Here is a 15,099-nt window from a genome sequence, read left to right on the forward strand (position 1 = left end):
AAACCTCATAGGATCAAAGCTTTAACTTTTATAATCTACAAATACTCTTACTCCATTTTTTTTATATGCACGTGTTTGTGTGTTTTGTATTTAAATCTATCTCCTGGTATAGATTAAAGTATTGCTAATGGAATAAGATACCACATTTCATTCATCCAAGTAGCCAACTTTTTTAAAGCACTAGTATACATGAAAAGGGTAGGAGAACAGATCATCTCATATGCTGCTAAAGCACATGTAGACTAGGATAACTTCACTGAAAAGGAACTGGCAACATTTATTTACTTCATGACATGGGTCCTCATAACTATACCTCATCCAAAGGGGAGATAAATAAGGTTCATCACAGATTTACTTTGCCCATTAACAAGAAACAATTCAGTTCCACCACTTACCACCTATATTGGGAAAGACATTTAACTTCTCTGTGGTTCAGTTTTCAAATGGATTAAAAACAGCTTATAGTTGTACCAACTGCATAGGATTATTGTAATGATTAAATTAATTAATACAAAGAAATTAAGTTTCCGGTACACTAAAATGTATTTAAACAAGAGATATTAATGGAAGTGATACCAATGTTTATATATGTATATATTCTGAATATACCTATTTTCTAAAAAAAATTATGTATAGCTTTTCTAAATACAAAAAAGTAACAAAAATTATTATAATCCATTATAATAAAAGTCATTTATCTGTAAAATGAAGCGGTACATAGAGATGTGATGTAGGATTGGGCACCTGATACCCATGTTATGTTCACCAGTGTCACCCCTATAATATTCTTCTAAAAACCTAAACTAAAAAATAAAATGAAATTAAAGATATCTGTAATACAAATTAAAGATGATGCTTTCCTTTTACGGAATATTCTTATGGAAGGAAAGTCTCATGGAAAATAATGAAACTTTAAACTTGGCAGGGAAAAATCTGCGGTGCATACATTAAGATACAAAAAAAGACAAAAAACAAATATGATTCAAAATTTTGTTTTTTAAAAGCATGTCAAGTTGCCTTTACTTGTTTCAAGGGTCCCTTCCTTGATTTACATATCAATAAATAGCTATTTAATTCTACTTTTATGAAACAACAGTGACATCCAGAGGCCAAGATAGCAGTGGCTGGTCGTCACAGGAGGCCTCCTCATTATTACTCAGTTTGATAAGCAGCTTGCATCCGAGTAGGATGACAGGCAGAACTCCGACAAAATGAATAAATGTAAATACCTGAGACTAATGTATAATTTCAAAATGTCATTCAGATGAATTTATATATAAAGTCTACCGGAATGTTCTGTCCACTTTTGGAATAAAACAAAATACAAATTTTTCTTACCGTCAATAAACTTTATTAAATAATATAGTTGCCATTATTATTAGTGATTTCTTGCCAGCGTGAGGGCAATTTGTATATCCCATTTTTGAAAAATGTTTTATCTTTTGATGCGAAAAATTGAACCAGTGCTTGTTTGATATCTTCTTCACTTTGAATTTTTGCCCTTCAAAAAATTTTGTAAGGACAAAAACAAGTGATAGTTGGAGGGTGCTAAGTCCAGGAAATATGGTGGATGTGACAGACATGCTTCTGTAGCATTTCTTCCTTGTTGAAATTTGTAAAAATTACAGTGGCGTAAATGAACTTTATCAGTAGCCATGGGTACACTATCACTTCACACATAAGACTAACGTGAATCAACTTTGTTTTAGTTAATTTGCAACGTCAGTATGTATACATTAAGTGATAAAAATAGAGAGGCACACATGCGCCAAATAAACGTGCTTACGTGTCAAAACTTGTGACAGAATCGGACAGAACTTTCCAGTAGACCTTATATATATGTATGTGTATATACATCTATATATAGATTTGAATCTAGTTGTTCTAGATAATATATTTCATTTTATGAAATTTAAATTAATATTTTGACTATGTGTCCTAGGTTCCCCCTAAAATATATGTAACAATTAGAGACAGACATAAGCAAAGCTGTAATCTAATAAAACAGTAACTTAAATGTCCTACCTTCTATCAAAATTAGACAATCATTTGAAAGTGGAAGAATGCCATTATTTTTCACAAAATGAACAGCAACTTTTCGTTCTCCCTGATCTTTAGTAGTCCAGACTTTCGAGTCATATAATAATGTGTTTTGTAGTTTGGCATCTGGAGTGTTAGTTGCACTCTCTTGCAAAATTAGATCCAAATCACCTTCACGTGGAACTTCTAGCCTAAAATAAACAATGACATAACACAAAACAATTGGCATTGGCTTGAAAAGTCAAATTCTACAAAACACCCAACTAAAAAATAATTTATATTTATGAGCTAGTTACTTTAAAATATGGAGATAATTCACTTAGCAGATTAAAGACTTATTCAATAGAAAGATATTTGTACTTCATGGCTAAGTAGCTCCCTATCAATAATTACATTAACCTCAGCCACTTCCTTGCCTGGCTTTGTAGTTATCCAGGTTACTAATATAAATTTTCTAACACCAATCAATCTGTTCTCCTCTGTAAGGAATGCTATTTCCTAGTGGAGTAAGAAATGCAGCAGTCCCCTTCCTATGTTCACTCCAGTGAATATTCACTTACTATCTAAGTAATCTCATTTGCATAGGGCATCTACTTCACAAACCAACATTTGTTTCAATTTTTTTTCATCTCGAGTAATAATTTTAAAAAGTCACATGGTAAAGTACAATAGAGTAAAAATGACATGGTCTGGAATCAAAACGTCTGTTATCAATCAGCCATGTAACTTTACCTAACACCTCTTAACCTTTCTGAGGCAATTTCCTTATTTGTTTAAAAAAATGATCACAAAAGGTGGTTTTGTTGCACAAAATTACATGATTTTACAAAATTTGACAAACTATATAATTTGATAATTCTTCAAGAATTATCTAAAATCTGTATTGATATTTTAATTCCAACTATCATTTCAAATTCAAACAGGTAGAAGACAGTCTGCCCCTCATTGAAGGACATTTGATAATCAAAATCCCCCACAAATAGTATTATACTTAGATTTTACAGGGAAATATACATATACTAGTATACATAGAAGCATAACTACAAACAATATACAAAACACAAATATAATGGACATGTGTATCAATAACTTAGGTTTATAGTCATGAGTATGCCAAACAGTTTATTCTTGCATTATTATATATTAATTGTACTATTTGCAATATAACTGTAAACCTATGTTCGCCTATCCCTATATGTGTATATTATATATTTAGAAGGAAGATTGTGAAATCAATAAGTACACATTCATTCTAATGTCTTATAAATTTATATGTTCATGTAATAATTGAGGTTTCGAATAAAGACTTTGAGATACTGAGAATTTCCCCATTACTAACAAGAATTTAAATTATATTTACTATATTGTATTTATTAGGCAGGTCAGAAATATATACAACAAGCCTTTCTGTATCCCATAATTAAACATTTCAACTAACCAGTTTTTTCTATTTAGGAATTTTAGTTATATTTTGGTTATTCGGGGGACTTTTGTGATTCCATAGAAATCTGATGGGTTTTTTTGTTCTATTTCTTTAAAAATGTCATTGGGTTTGATGGGGAATGAACTGAATCTGATTTTGCTTTGAGTAACATGGACATTTTAACTGTTTATTCTTCCAATCTATGTAAACGAAATATCCTTCCAATTCATTGTGCATTTTGCAATCTCTTTAATAATGCTTTGTAGTCTTCAGTATATAGGACTTTCACATCCTTTGTTAAGTTTATCCCTAGATATTTTATTCTATTTCTGAAATTTCATTTGTTAGTATATAAGAATGCAGTGAATTTCTGTACAGTAATTTTGTATCCTGCAACTTTATTATATTTGTTGTTTCTAATAGTTTTCTTTTTTGGTGGAGTCTTTAGAGTTTTCTATATAAAGAATCATGAAACCTATATAATCTTATTAACCAATGTCACCCCAATAAATTTAAATAAACAATGGTAGTTATTAATGGTTTATTTTTAAGAATATTTTTTGTGAAAAATGAGAACGTCTCCCCAAATATTTTTATAGTTTATTATTTGTCTGCATTTACTAGAGCTGCTAAATTGAATTTCAGATCTAAAAATAGCCACTACTTTTATTTATTATCATTAAGAAATATCAGTAGGTTTTACTTTCTAAAATTTAGTAGTTTCTCTTAAAAACATTACCATTTTATCAAAATACAATATATAAAGTCACAGCTCACTTAAACCAGGACTTAAACTACCATATACAAAAAACAAACACACAGATGTTATGAAGTGAAACTTGTTTTACATGGAAAATACTTACAGTGAATGACAGTTAGGACAGTGCAGTTTAACAGACTGAAAGAGTCTTTTAGGCTTGTATGACCTCAGTTTTGCTCGGATGCGATATCGTTGAGGAGCTTTTTGTTTCAAAATAGCACATAGTGGGGTGTTCTCCAAATATTGATGGTCTGTAAGTACTATAAAGAGGTTTTATTAAGACAGTATAACCTACAAGAATATTGAGTATATTCATGACATGAATCCCCTTGATGATACATAAAATAAAATCCAATTAAGTCATATTATTTGCCAACCTTGTTAACATGTTGCCACATTTATCATTGTCTCCATCTGCCTGTCTTTTCTGTTTCTCCACATATATATACTTTACAGATTCATGATTCATTTATATGTGCAGATAGATACAAGTATGAATCTGAGAATAATTTCCTGATATCATTCCCATTTATCCCTACATATTTCAGTGTGTATTTTACAAAAACAAGAAATTTCATTTACATAATACAGTGCAATTTTCAACATTAGAACATTTAATATTGATGTAATATTATCACTTAAATGAGATATAATCTTACTTGTAGCTGATAATTGTTGACATCTTTCTACCTCAAAGAGTGACACTGATCCAGAGCCTATAGGAAGGAGAAGGAAAAGAGAATTATACAGTTTTAAAATCCATTAAAAATTCAATGTGGCATTGAAAGCTATAAAGCACTGCTGAGAGAAGCTGAAAAACTCTAAACAAATAGTGAAATATGCCATGTGAAGGAATGGGAAGGCTCAATACTGCTAAGATATCAATTTTTCCCAAATTAATTGGTACATTCATTTCAATCCTAATCAAAACTGCAGAGGGTTAACTATAGAAAAAGATAAGCAAATTCTGTCACTTAGGTGGAAATGTAAGAAGCTAGACTAAATCTTAAGATAGAAAAAAATTGGAGGACTTATACTCCATGACTTAAAGACTTACTAAATTCAAGACAATATGGTATTGACATAAAGACTAACCAACATATCAATAAGATTGAATAGGAAGTTCATAAATAAACCCACATTTATGCAATCATCTGATTTTTGATAAAGGCAGCAAAATAATCCAAGAGGAAAGGAAAACTCTTTTCAACAAATGGGTTTGCGCCCTGGCCAGTTGGCTCAGTGGTAGAGCGTCGGCCTGGCATGCAGGAGTCCTGGATTCGATTCCTGATCAGGGCACACAGGAGAAGCGCCCATCTGCTTCTCCACCCCTCCCCCTCTCCTTCCTCTCTGTCTCTCTCTTCCCCTCCAGTAGCCAAGGCTCCATTGGAGCAAAGTTGGCCCAGGTGCTGAGGATGGGTCTGTGACCTCTGCCTCAGGTGCTAGAGTGGCTCTGGTTGCGACAGAGCGACGCCCCAGATGGGCAGAGCATCGCCCCTTGGTGGGCATGCCGGGTGGATCCCGGTCGGGCGCATGTGGGAGTCTGTCTGACTGCCTCCCTGTTTCCGGCTTCAGAAAAATACAAAAAAATAAATAAATAAATAAATAAATAAATAAAATAGGTTTGCAAGAACTGGAAATTAGCATGAGGAAATAAAATCCTTACTTCGTAATATTAGTAGGTACTAACTGGGAAACCCAGAAATAAATCCACATTTATACTCATTAGATTTTGACAAAGATGCCGAAGCCATCTTACAGAAAAAGAAAACAAACAGGTGCTCTAACTACAAATTAATATTTTTTAAAACGGCTGCCTCAGACCACACTACTAGCATCCAAAAGGAACAAGTCACTGATATATGCAATAATATGGATGAGTAAGAAACATATAGTAAGTACAAGAGTACATATTAAGCCATATATTTGAAGTTCTAGAAGAGGCGCAGTTAATCTATGGTGGAAAATAATCAGAACTTGGGGTGGGGTGGTAATGAGGGTAGACTGGGAAGAAACATGAGGGACTTTCTATGATAAGGGTAATGCTCTAAATTTAAAGAGATTTAGGGTACAGAGATTTGTGTATTAGTTAAAAATCATGAAATGGTACATTTAACTTGTCCATGTCATTGTATATAATTTTACCTCAAAAAAAGAAATCCTAAACAAATGTTGAACTCTAGTTAATGATGTTCATTCGGGTTACGGAGGTATACTTTTATCTGCAAATTACTTGAAATGAGTAAAAAAATAAGATGGATTGATAGATTAAGAGATAAATGAAAGAGCCCATAAAGTAATGCTTCATTGGAAAAACGGGTGATAAGTATATGAGTGTTCACTGTACAACTGTTTCAATCTTTCTGTATGTTTCAATTTTTTATTATTTTGGAAAAATACAATGTGAAAGAAATAAAGGGAGAGGTGGATAAAATAATAAGCTTACTAACTGTAATAGGATGACTTGATAAACACTGTAAAACAGAATTTTACTTCACCAAGAAAGTGAAAGTAGTGAACAGAGCTATAAGTTTTAATAATGCTTTTGAAGTGTCACTATTTTATAATTACTTTAGCTTACATTCTAGTATATAAAATAGTTATGTTTTTATAACTTATGGGGTATCATATACCAACATATGCATTACTTGTCCTTCTTCCTCAGCATGACTGACAGATCACACAAGACTCCATGGCAAGATACCATGAATGGATGAGTTAAGCTGGCAAAGCAGTTTCAATGAATTTGATTACTTAATATTTGTCATTCTGCATGAAGTGAAAACAATGGCAAAAAGCTTAAAAGCAGTCAAATAGTGAGAAAATATGTGTAAAATATATACAGGTCTCCTATAAACTAGAGAGAAACAAGAAAGATAAAGAACCAGACAAAAAGTCAGATAAAGGGTAAGAGCTGACAAAAGAGGAAGACAAAATAGGGAAGCAGATTGGGTAAAGGGATTAAGCAAAATAAAGCAAAACAAAAACTCACAGATACAACAATATGGTGATTACACAGGGAAGGGGGTGGGGGAGGTAGAAGAGGGTAAAGGGGGAATAAATGGTGAACACACAACACGGCATACAGATGATGTTTCATAGAATTGTACACCTGAAACCTATATAATTTTATTAACCAATGTCACCTGATACATTCAATAAAGAAATAAAGGCTGATAAATGTGTGATAATTTTCTTAAGTTCCAAGTTCTAAGGAAAAATAAATAAGATATCACCTTATACTTGCCAACTTGTTAAAAATTACACCCGTTGTTAACCTCCACTGTGCTGTGCTGAGTGTCAGGAAAGGACATTCTCCTACACTGCGATTCCCATGAATCCTATGACATTCTGGCATGTGGTTGGGCATAATTTATGAAAATAAAATGTGCTTACCCTTTTATCCACCAACTCCACTTTTAGGAGCTAATTTTAGAGACATGAAAGTACACCTGTTCAAGGATGTAATAACCTGAATGTCTATGAAGTATAAAATGGCTGAATTAGTAGTGTTAGATTCATGTTATAAAATATAACACAACTATTAGAAGAGTAAGTTTGAGCTATCTGAATTATCCCAGAAAGAGGTCTCTGATAAAGCAGCTGGGATAGTATGGTCCCATGTTTGTAAAAATTTTAAACAGAGGGAAAAGTCTTATCTGTTTATATACTGGTACATATATTTGTATAAGCATGAAGGTGTTAAAGAAATCACACTACACTATTAACATCAGCTCAGGAAATGGACATAAAGGCACAGGAAACCTATGTAACTTGGTATTATGACTTGTATTACTTTTCCAGTTTAAAATTAATTTAAAAATCCTTTCAAAAGGAGAAAAGAGATTTCAAAAAGCATAATTACAAATTATATTGTCTCCAAATAATTGTCCATTGAGCCACAATGGCCCCTTAATGGTTGTTGGAGTAATCACAGCTCAGGCTAAAATGCCATTACAAAGGTGTTAATAAATATGGAGAGTTTTAAGGCAGAGAGAATAAAGAGATAAATTTAAAATGTGTACAAAAAATCCCAAGTAGCCTGCTTTGGAATCTGAGTGGTTTTTCCATTAGTCAAAAGCTTAGTAAACCTGGGAAACTTATATAGCCTGCATCACACAAAGCCTCAGTTTCCTTTCTGTATCAGCCTCATAGGAGTGAGCGCTGTTAGGATTTAATAATAATGCACGTAAACACTACCAAGTGCCTAAGAAGCCACACATGTTAATTTTAATACTTATCATTACTGGTTTAAAAAGAGAGTAAATACCTATAAAATGATTTGTTGAATGATAGCAGAGGAGTTAAATTGTAAAAAAAGAAAAAATTTTATATATATATGAGATAGAAACATGACAGATTCTAGGTCACAGAAAGTATAGAGAGCTATTAAGACAAAGTGATAAAAGAAAAAAATATTATAGATTGAGAGTTTTAAAATTTAGAGATTTGAACACTCACCTATGCAGATAGACAATCATATAAATACACAACCAACTGTTTATTATTATCTTATAAGTAGATATTTAATTAACTCAATAAAGCTTGAGAAGTATGTATACATCTAAGATATGTATAATAAAAAAATACTTAGGCTGTTTAAAATAAAATAGCAAAAACAACCTTTGTTCCTTTTAGATACTAATATGCAAACTAGTTACCTAAGAAATTAATAGATTTTTAATTAATGAATAAATAAATACACACACACACACACATATATAAACACTATATGTATCACAAGTCAATATATAATCCCTAGCACCCTATTTGAAAATGTAATTATACAATTAAGGGAGGAACAATGTTTACCTTTTTGCAAAGGACATAAAGATTTAGCATGTTCCTTTACAATGAATATAAATTTAACAGAAGATAAGCAACAGAGATAGGAAGATATTAAAATGGAAGATTAACGTTGATAAAACTATTTGACTTGGAAGAAGTTGAATTGTCAATGTTAAAAATTGTTCTTACTTGTTGGAAAGCTGTCCTCACATTCTGATCGGCATATACCACCATCTGAACCCTGATTGGCTGTCAAACTTGCACATTCTAAAACCCTATAATTGAAAGAAATATAAGTTCAAATTGCATAAAACGAAGTTAGTATGGTCAGTTCAACTCTACTCACAGAAACTAAGAACTCACTAAAATTGTACAAAAAATTCTGTGTGTGTATGCATTCCTCAGTAGTGGTTTCATATCTGGGGTTCCAAAAGCCCCAAACTTAAAAAAGAACTGAGTCTAGAAAGATACAAGTGTAACAGTGGAATGATGAAATATTGTGAACAAAAATAAATTAACATTCTCAGTTAGACAATCTCACTCTAGATTCAAGAAGTAAAACAGTATGCTGCTATATGTTACAATATGAGAAAGTAATAAAGTTGATATAAGATTAAGATAGCTAATTTAGTTGACTTTAAAGTCATTGGATTCAATATATTAAAAGTTAGAAAATACCTAAATCATTTTAACATACTGAACGGGATATTTTCTATACTGCTTTGAAGATATGCAGAAGATTCGTTTTTATTTCTCTAGAACACTGGTCAAAAAGTTTCAGTATACTGAGATTACTAAAAATACATCAGGAAAATAAACTGCATGTATAGCAGGATTTAAGGTACTATTCACTTTCTAGAAATGTTTAAAAGTTTTAAAAATATTATACCCTAAAACACTTCTGCTAACCTATTTTATCAGCAACAGGCACTATAGAAAGGCCAAGTTCTTTTTCATGGCAGGATCAAGTAGGTCTGGAATGCTAGATATGTATCAAGTTCCAGTTTCCACATTTTGTTGCTGTCCTTGCAGAACACGCAAATGGTAGAAGAAAGTAAGTACAAGAATAGACATAAGCATGTAAGCAGAAACCTTAGACTATCGCCCTGGCTTTGCTACTATTTAGCTATTTGAAGGTACAATCACTTGATTTGTTTCGTTTGGTTCCTCCCATTTAAAAAAAATATGGATAATGCCACAGAAGGCTCTGAGGATCGATTACAAGAAACCTATTAGGTACTTACTTCCCTTCCCTTTCCAGAACAATATTATCTTGAAAATCAGCTTAATTAAGGCCTTATTCACAATTTTTAAATAGGGATACAGTATGCTTACTTTTTAAGTTGGTCCACATCAGAATTGCTTTCCGGCAACACTCTGATTCCCCGACCATAACTGGTCCCTCCGTGGAGATGAAACTCCAGGGCGAGCGAGGCGGCCTGGCTCTCCGAATTCACTGACTGAAGTTTGGTATGGAGGCTATAAATTCTAAGAAAGCTTCCAACCTAAAAGGAAGTTATTATTATTATTTTTTTAGACAATGGAGAAAAAGCAAACAATTTCTGGTACTTAAAATATTTGGTCCATATTAATTCTATGCCCTGCATCCATATGGGGCAAACGGGAGCCTACCAATCAGAAAAGATAATGGTATGTTATATAAGTGATGTGTATACTGAGTCTCAGTCAAAGGACACTGTGTTATTGAAACCAAAATGTATGTGTTTAAACATATATATACATATATCCACTTCAGAGACATTAAAGTATGAAATAAAATTGAAATTCAATAACACTGTGTTATTGAAACCAAAATGTATGTGTTTAAACATATATATACATATATCCACTTCAGAGACATTAAAGTATGAAATAAAATTGAATCTTAGTATTGATAAGAAACCCATGACCCAAATCAAGTACAAGCCCCTTATTTTATTAATAAACCTATTTGATTTAGGCTTCTAAAAATAACTTGTTTTAACTACTTTAAGGTAGGGTTTAATTAAATATGATCACGAAACCACTCTTTTTATAAGAATATTAGAAATCCGCTATTGTATCAAAATGAAACATCCCATACTCCAGGAATCCCATGAAAACTTCTGTAATAAACAATTTGTGTCCGTACATCATAATGGAAAATATATTCTATGACTTCAAATATAGGATTAAATCATTTATAGTCTTGAACTAAATGTTCTATAGTTAATTTCCATAGTTAAGTCTTGCTAAACTTAAGTCTTAAAAATGCCTTTAATTATAGAAATTTGGTATGTCTTTGATGTAGTCTTAAAATAATACAGATGGGGACTGTTCATCAAAGAAATTGACACCCATTCAAAAGAAGAAGTTATACAACCTAAATCACATTTATTTTTATGAAGAAAGAGTTATAAACAAAAGGAGTTACCAAACAGGAAATTTAATTCATTGGCATAAGGCAGTAAGTACTCCTGACTGCTGATGACTGTGAGAATACATTCTCTTTATTGCCTTCAAGGTCAGGAGTGAAAAACAGCGGTTGCGAATCTGTGCAACAGCAAAGCTATATAAGGAGGGGGATATAAAAAAGATGAGCTAGCAAACCAACCCCCTGCCTTGGCTTACTGCTGTTTCAGCTTACTGTATTTCCCCTTACCGCCTCTGGATTTTAAGGCAGGAGAAATGGAAAGAAAGTAAGGGGGAATAATCCACACACCTAGATGCTACTCCTTAATTCGCAAGGGTCTTTTTCCCAGTCAAGAATGGATCTGGGGAGGAGGAGGTAAGGCAGCTAGCTTTTTCCTCTGACTTATTCCACTAACATCTGTATCACAGCAGGGGAACAGGGTCGTCAGAGAAGGAAAACACACACACACACACACACACACACACACAAAAGAAAATATTTATTTTCCTCATGGTATCCAAAGTAAGATACTGAAAGAAAATATAAAAGTCTATTTATTTTTGTCTGAGTTTTCTGAATGTTTATTATAATTGGGATTCTTTTTTAATACATACCATACTCAGTACAGTACATGTGAAGTCACACACAGGACTTATAAAAGGCCAGGCACAAGGAAGAAGACACCAGATTCATATATAAAAAGCTTCAACATTATGAAGATAATTTCCTCCTAATTAACTAATTTTTAAAAATCAATGGAATTTCAATTAAAATTCCCAGTGTCTTTCATGAGATTTGAAAAGCTGCTTTGAAAATGAGTATAAAAGTGAATAGCCAAGTCAATTTTGAAGACTAAAGTGGAAGCAGGGTGCTGACTTTTGGAATATCATTTAAAAATAAAGGTATAATAATTAAGGCAGTCTGGTATTAATGCAGACACATGTATGAACACAGCTAAGTCCTCAAAATATAATGTCAAAGAAAGAAAGCAAACCACAGAATATTATGTATATAATATACATTTTTCAGACAAAAGCACAAAAAATATAATAAACATGGGTATGCATCCCTACATGTTAGGATATGTAGAAGAATATTGGGGAGCAAAAATGAGAATAAGCAGGGGTACAAAGAAGGTTACATATGTACTTTATTTCTTAAAAATTAGAAGTTCCTAAAATAAGTATAGCAAAACATTTAGAAGTGTTAAGTTTGAATGACAAGCACATGATACTATTATACTGTCTTCTCTACTACTGCATTTCAGAAGAAGAAAAAAGACCAAAAGAGAATTAATTTATATAAATAGGCTATAAAGATGACAAATGTTATATCCAGAAATTCCTTCTGGAGGCAGCATTGGATTTGTTTTAAGCTTGCTAAACATACTAGGAAAGGCGCCAGAGGCTCTATTATAATACACAGACATTGCTGAGTCTTGTCGGTAATATAAGATTCCAGAAATACCAGTGAGGGAGTCATAAGCAAACAGTTATAAAAACTACCTTAAATAATCATTACAAAAGCCCATTTCAACCTGGAAACATTAAAAATTAAGTAAAGGTAATATGGGTATTTAGAAATCACTAGCCCTTTAGAAATAATTTAAAGATTCCGTATAACTCTCATGAACTGCACTTTTAGGTTTATTGTTTTCAAAGACCTGTATGTGTCTGAAAAAAACAGTCAAATTATGGCTCTTGTGTCACTAAAGGCCCAACATAATTATTACTATGCTTTATAGTAATTTTTAAATTGTGTCAGGATAAGAGTGGGGATGGAAAATACACTACTTTAACTTCTAGACAAAAGATTTAAATTGTTAGTTTCTGTGTGTGTATTTGTGCAAAATGTTTAGGCAATGAGATAAATTGAAAGCAAGATTTATGAAAAATGTTATGGACAACTTAGGCTGTAAAATGTGTTATATATAAAAATTATATATACTTCATAATCACCTTAACTGTTCTCTTTATTTAAAGGAAACACACATCTTTTTCTGTTGCTATACAATAAAAATATATTCCATGCTATTTTTAACAGCTGTCTTCAAATGCTGATAAGAATTCATTTGCATCAATGTCATTTGCCTCTGGGATTTCTTAAATTAATATGAAATGGTTGATATAAAGATTATTTCAGAAAAAAGTAAAATGTAATATCATTGTACATTAATAAAAGCCTACAGTTATATTACTTCTACACAGAGAAAATCCTTTCATTTTTCTACTACACTGCAGATTAATAATGTCATATCTTTAGAAAAAATTAAGCACTATATTTGAATTGTGTGCTCACAACACCCTCTAGTGGGTGAGATGAAAAAAAATCTGAAAAAAATATCCACAGCACTCATTCATTCACTCATTTACCAGAAGGCAGTATTTAATTCATCCTTACTACATGGCCAAGCACTGTGCTGGTGGGGTTTAGAACCTGGATAAGGAACTCAGGACAAGTGAGGGGAACAGAAAGACATATAGATGCAGCCTAGTGAAAGAGAAGAGCATTAAATGGTGAAAATAGGCCTAAAATGTACATCTTTTTCACATATATAACAAAATCTGTATTTTTTTAAGAGTTTATAACTAGCTTTAACACTATTTTCTTTTTTGTATTTTTCTGAAGTGAGAATTGGGGAGGCAGAGGGACAGACTCCCACATGCACCCAACTGGGATCCACCCAGCATGCCCACTAGGGGGTGATGCTCTGCCCATCAGAGCCTTTGCTCCATTCCAACAGAGCCATTCTAGTGCCTGAGGCGGAAGCCATGGAACCATCCTCAGTGCTTGGACCAACTTTGCTCCAATGGAGCCTTGGCTGTGGGAGGGGGAGGGAGAGAGGGGGAGGGGGAGGGCAGGGAGAGAAAGAAAGGAGAGGGGGAAGGGTAGAGAAGCAGATGGGCACGTCTCCTGTGTGCCCTGACTGGGAATCGAACCTGGGACATCCACACAGTGGGCTGATGCTCTACCATTGAGCCAACTAGCCAGGGCCCTAACATTACATTTTTGAAGTAAGCTAATCAATATACATAAAATCAGGGAATAGCATCAAAAATATATCTTCGGCCCTGGCCGGTTGGCTCAGTGGTAGAGCGTCGGCCTGGTGTGCAGAAGTCCCGGGTTCGATTCCCAGCCAGGGCACACAGGAGTAGCGCCCATCTGCTTCTCCACCCCTCCTCCTCTCTTTCCTCTCTGTCTCTCTCTTCCCCTCCCGTAGCCAAGGCTCCATTGGAGCAAGGTTGGCCCGGGCGCTGAGGATGGCTCTGTGGCCTCTGCCTCAGGTGCTAGGATGGCTCTGGATGCAACAGAGCGACACCCCAGAGGGGCAGAGCATTGCCCCCTGGTGGGCATGCCAGGTGGATCCTGGTTGGGCACATGCGGGAGTCTGTCTGACCACCTCCCCGTTTCCAGCTTCGGAAAAATGCAAAAAAAATAAAAATAAACAAAAATATATCTTCAAGAGATAATTCTCCAATATGTCAGAAGACTTGCACACATTCACACACAAAGGAATAAGAAAGTGCACTTATCACCTTCCTGGATGATGACTTTAATCTAACTTATTGATTTGAGTTGGGTGGGGTTTATTTGTAACACAATGTGCAAGTGGAAATATCCCAAAATAATGAGCAAATCCTAATGGACTGCACACTACACACACACACACACACACACACACACACACACAATTTA

The 15,099-nt window shown here is 33.5% G+C and overlaps 1 protein-coding gene across 4 annotated transcripts in view; it reads right to left on the bottom strand.

Moving 5' to 3' along the window:
- POT1 (protection of telomeres 1) overlaps positions 1–15,099 on the bottom strand; it is a 53,533-nt gene that overhangs the window by 12,355 nt on the left and 26,079 nt on the right. For all 4 annotated transcript variants that reach the window (XM_066362588.1, XM_066362585.1, XM_066362586.1 and 1 more), the window contains 5 exons: positions 10,347–10,516; positions 9,201–9,286; positions 4,883–4,939; positions 4,327–4,483; positions 2,026–2,231 (listed from right to left, as the gene is read on the bottom strand). In XM_066362588.1, coding sequence (XP_066218685.1) covers positions 2,026–2,231; positions 4,327–4,483; positions 4,883–4,939; positions 9,201–9,286; positions 10,347–10,516 — 676 coding nt within the window. The remainder of the gene's footprint in view (positions 1–2,025; positions 2,232–4,326; positions 4,484–4,882; positions 4,940–9,200; positions 9,287–10,346; positions 10,517–15,099) is intronic.

The sequence above is a fragment of the Saccopteryx leptura genome, chromosome 2 (genome assembly GCF_036850995.1).
Source record: "Saccopteryx leptura isolate mSacLep1 chromosome 2, mSacLep1_pri_phased_curated, whole genome shotgun sequence".
In the NCBI taxonomy this organism is placed as follows: Eukaryota; Metazoa; Chordata; class Mammalia; order Chiroptera; family Emballonuridae; genus Saccopteryx; species Saccopteryx leptura.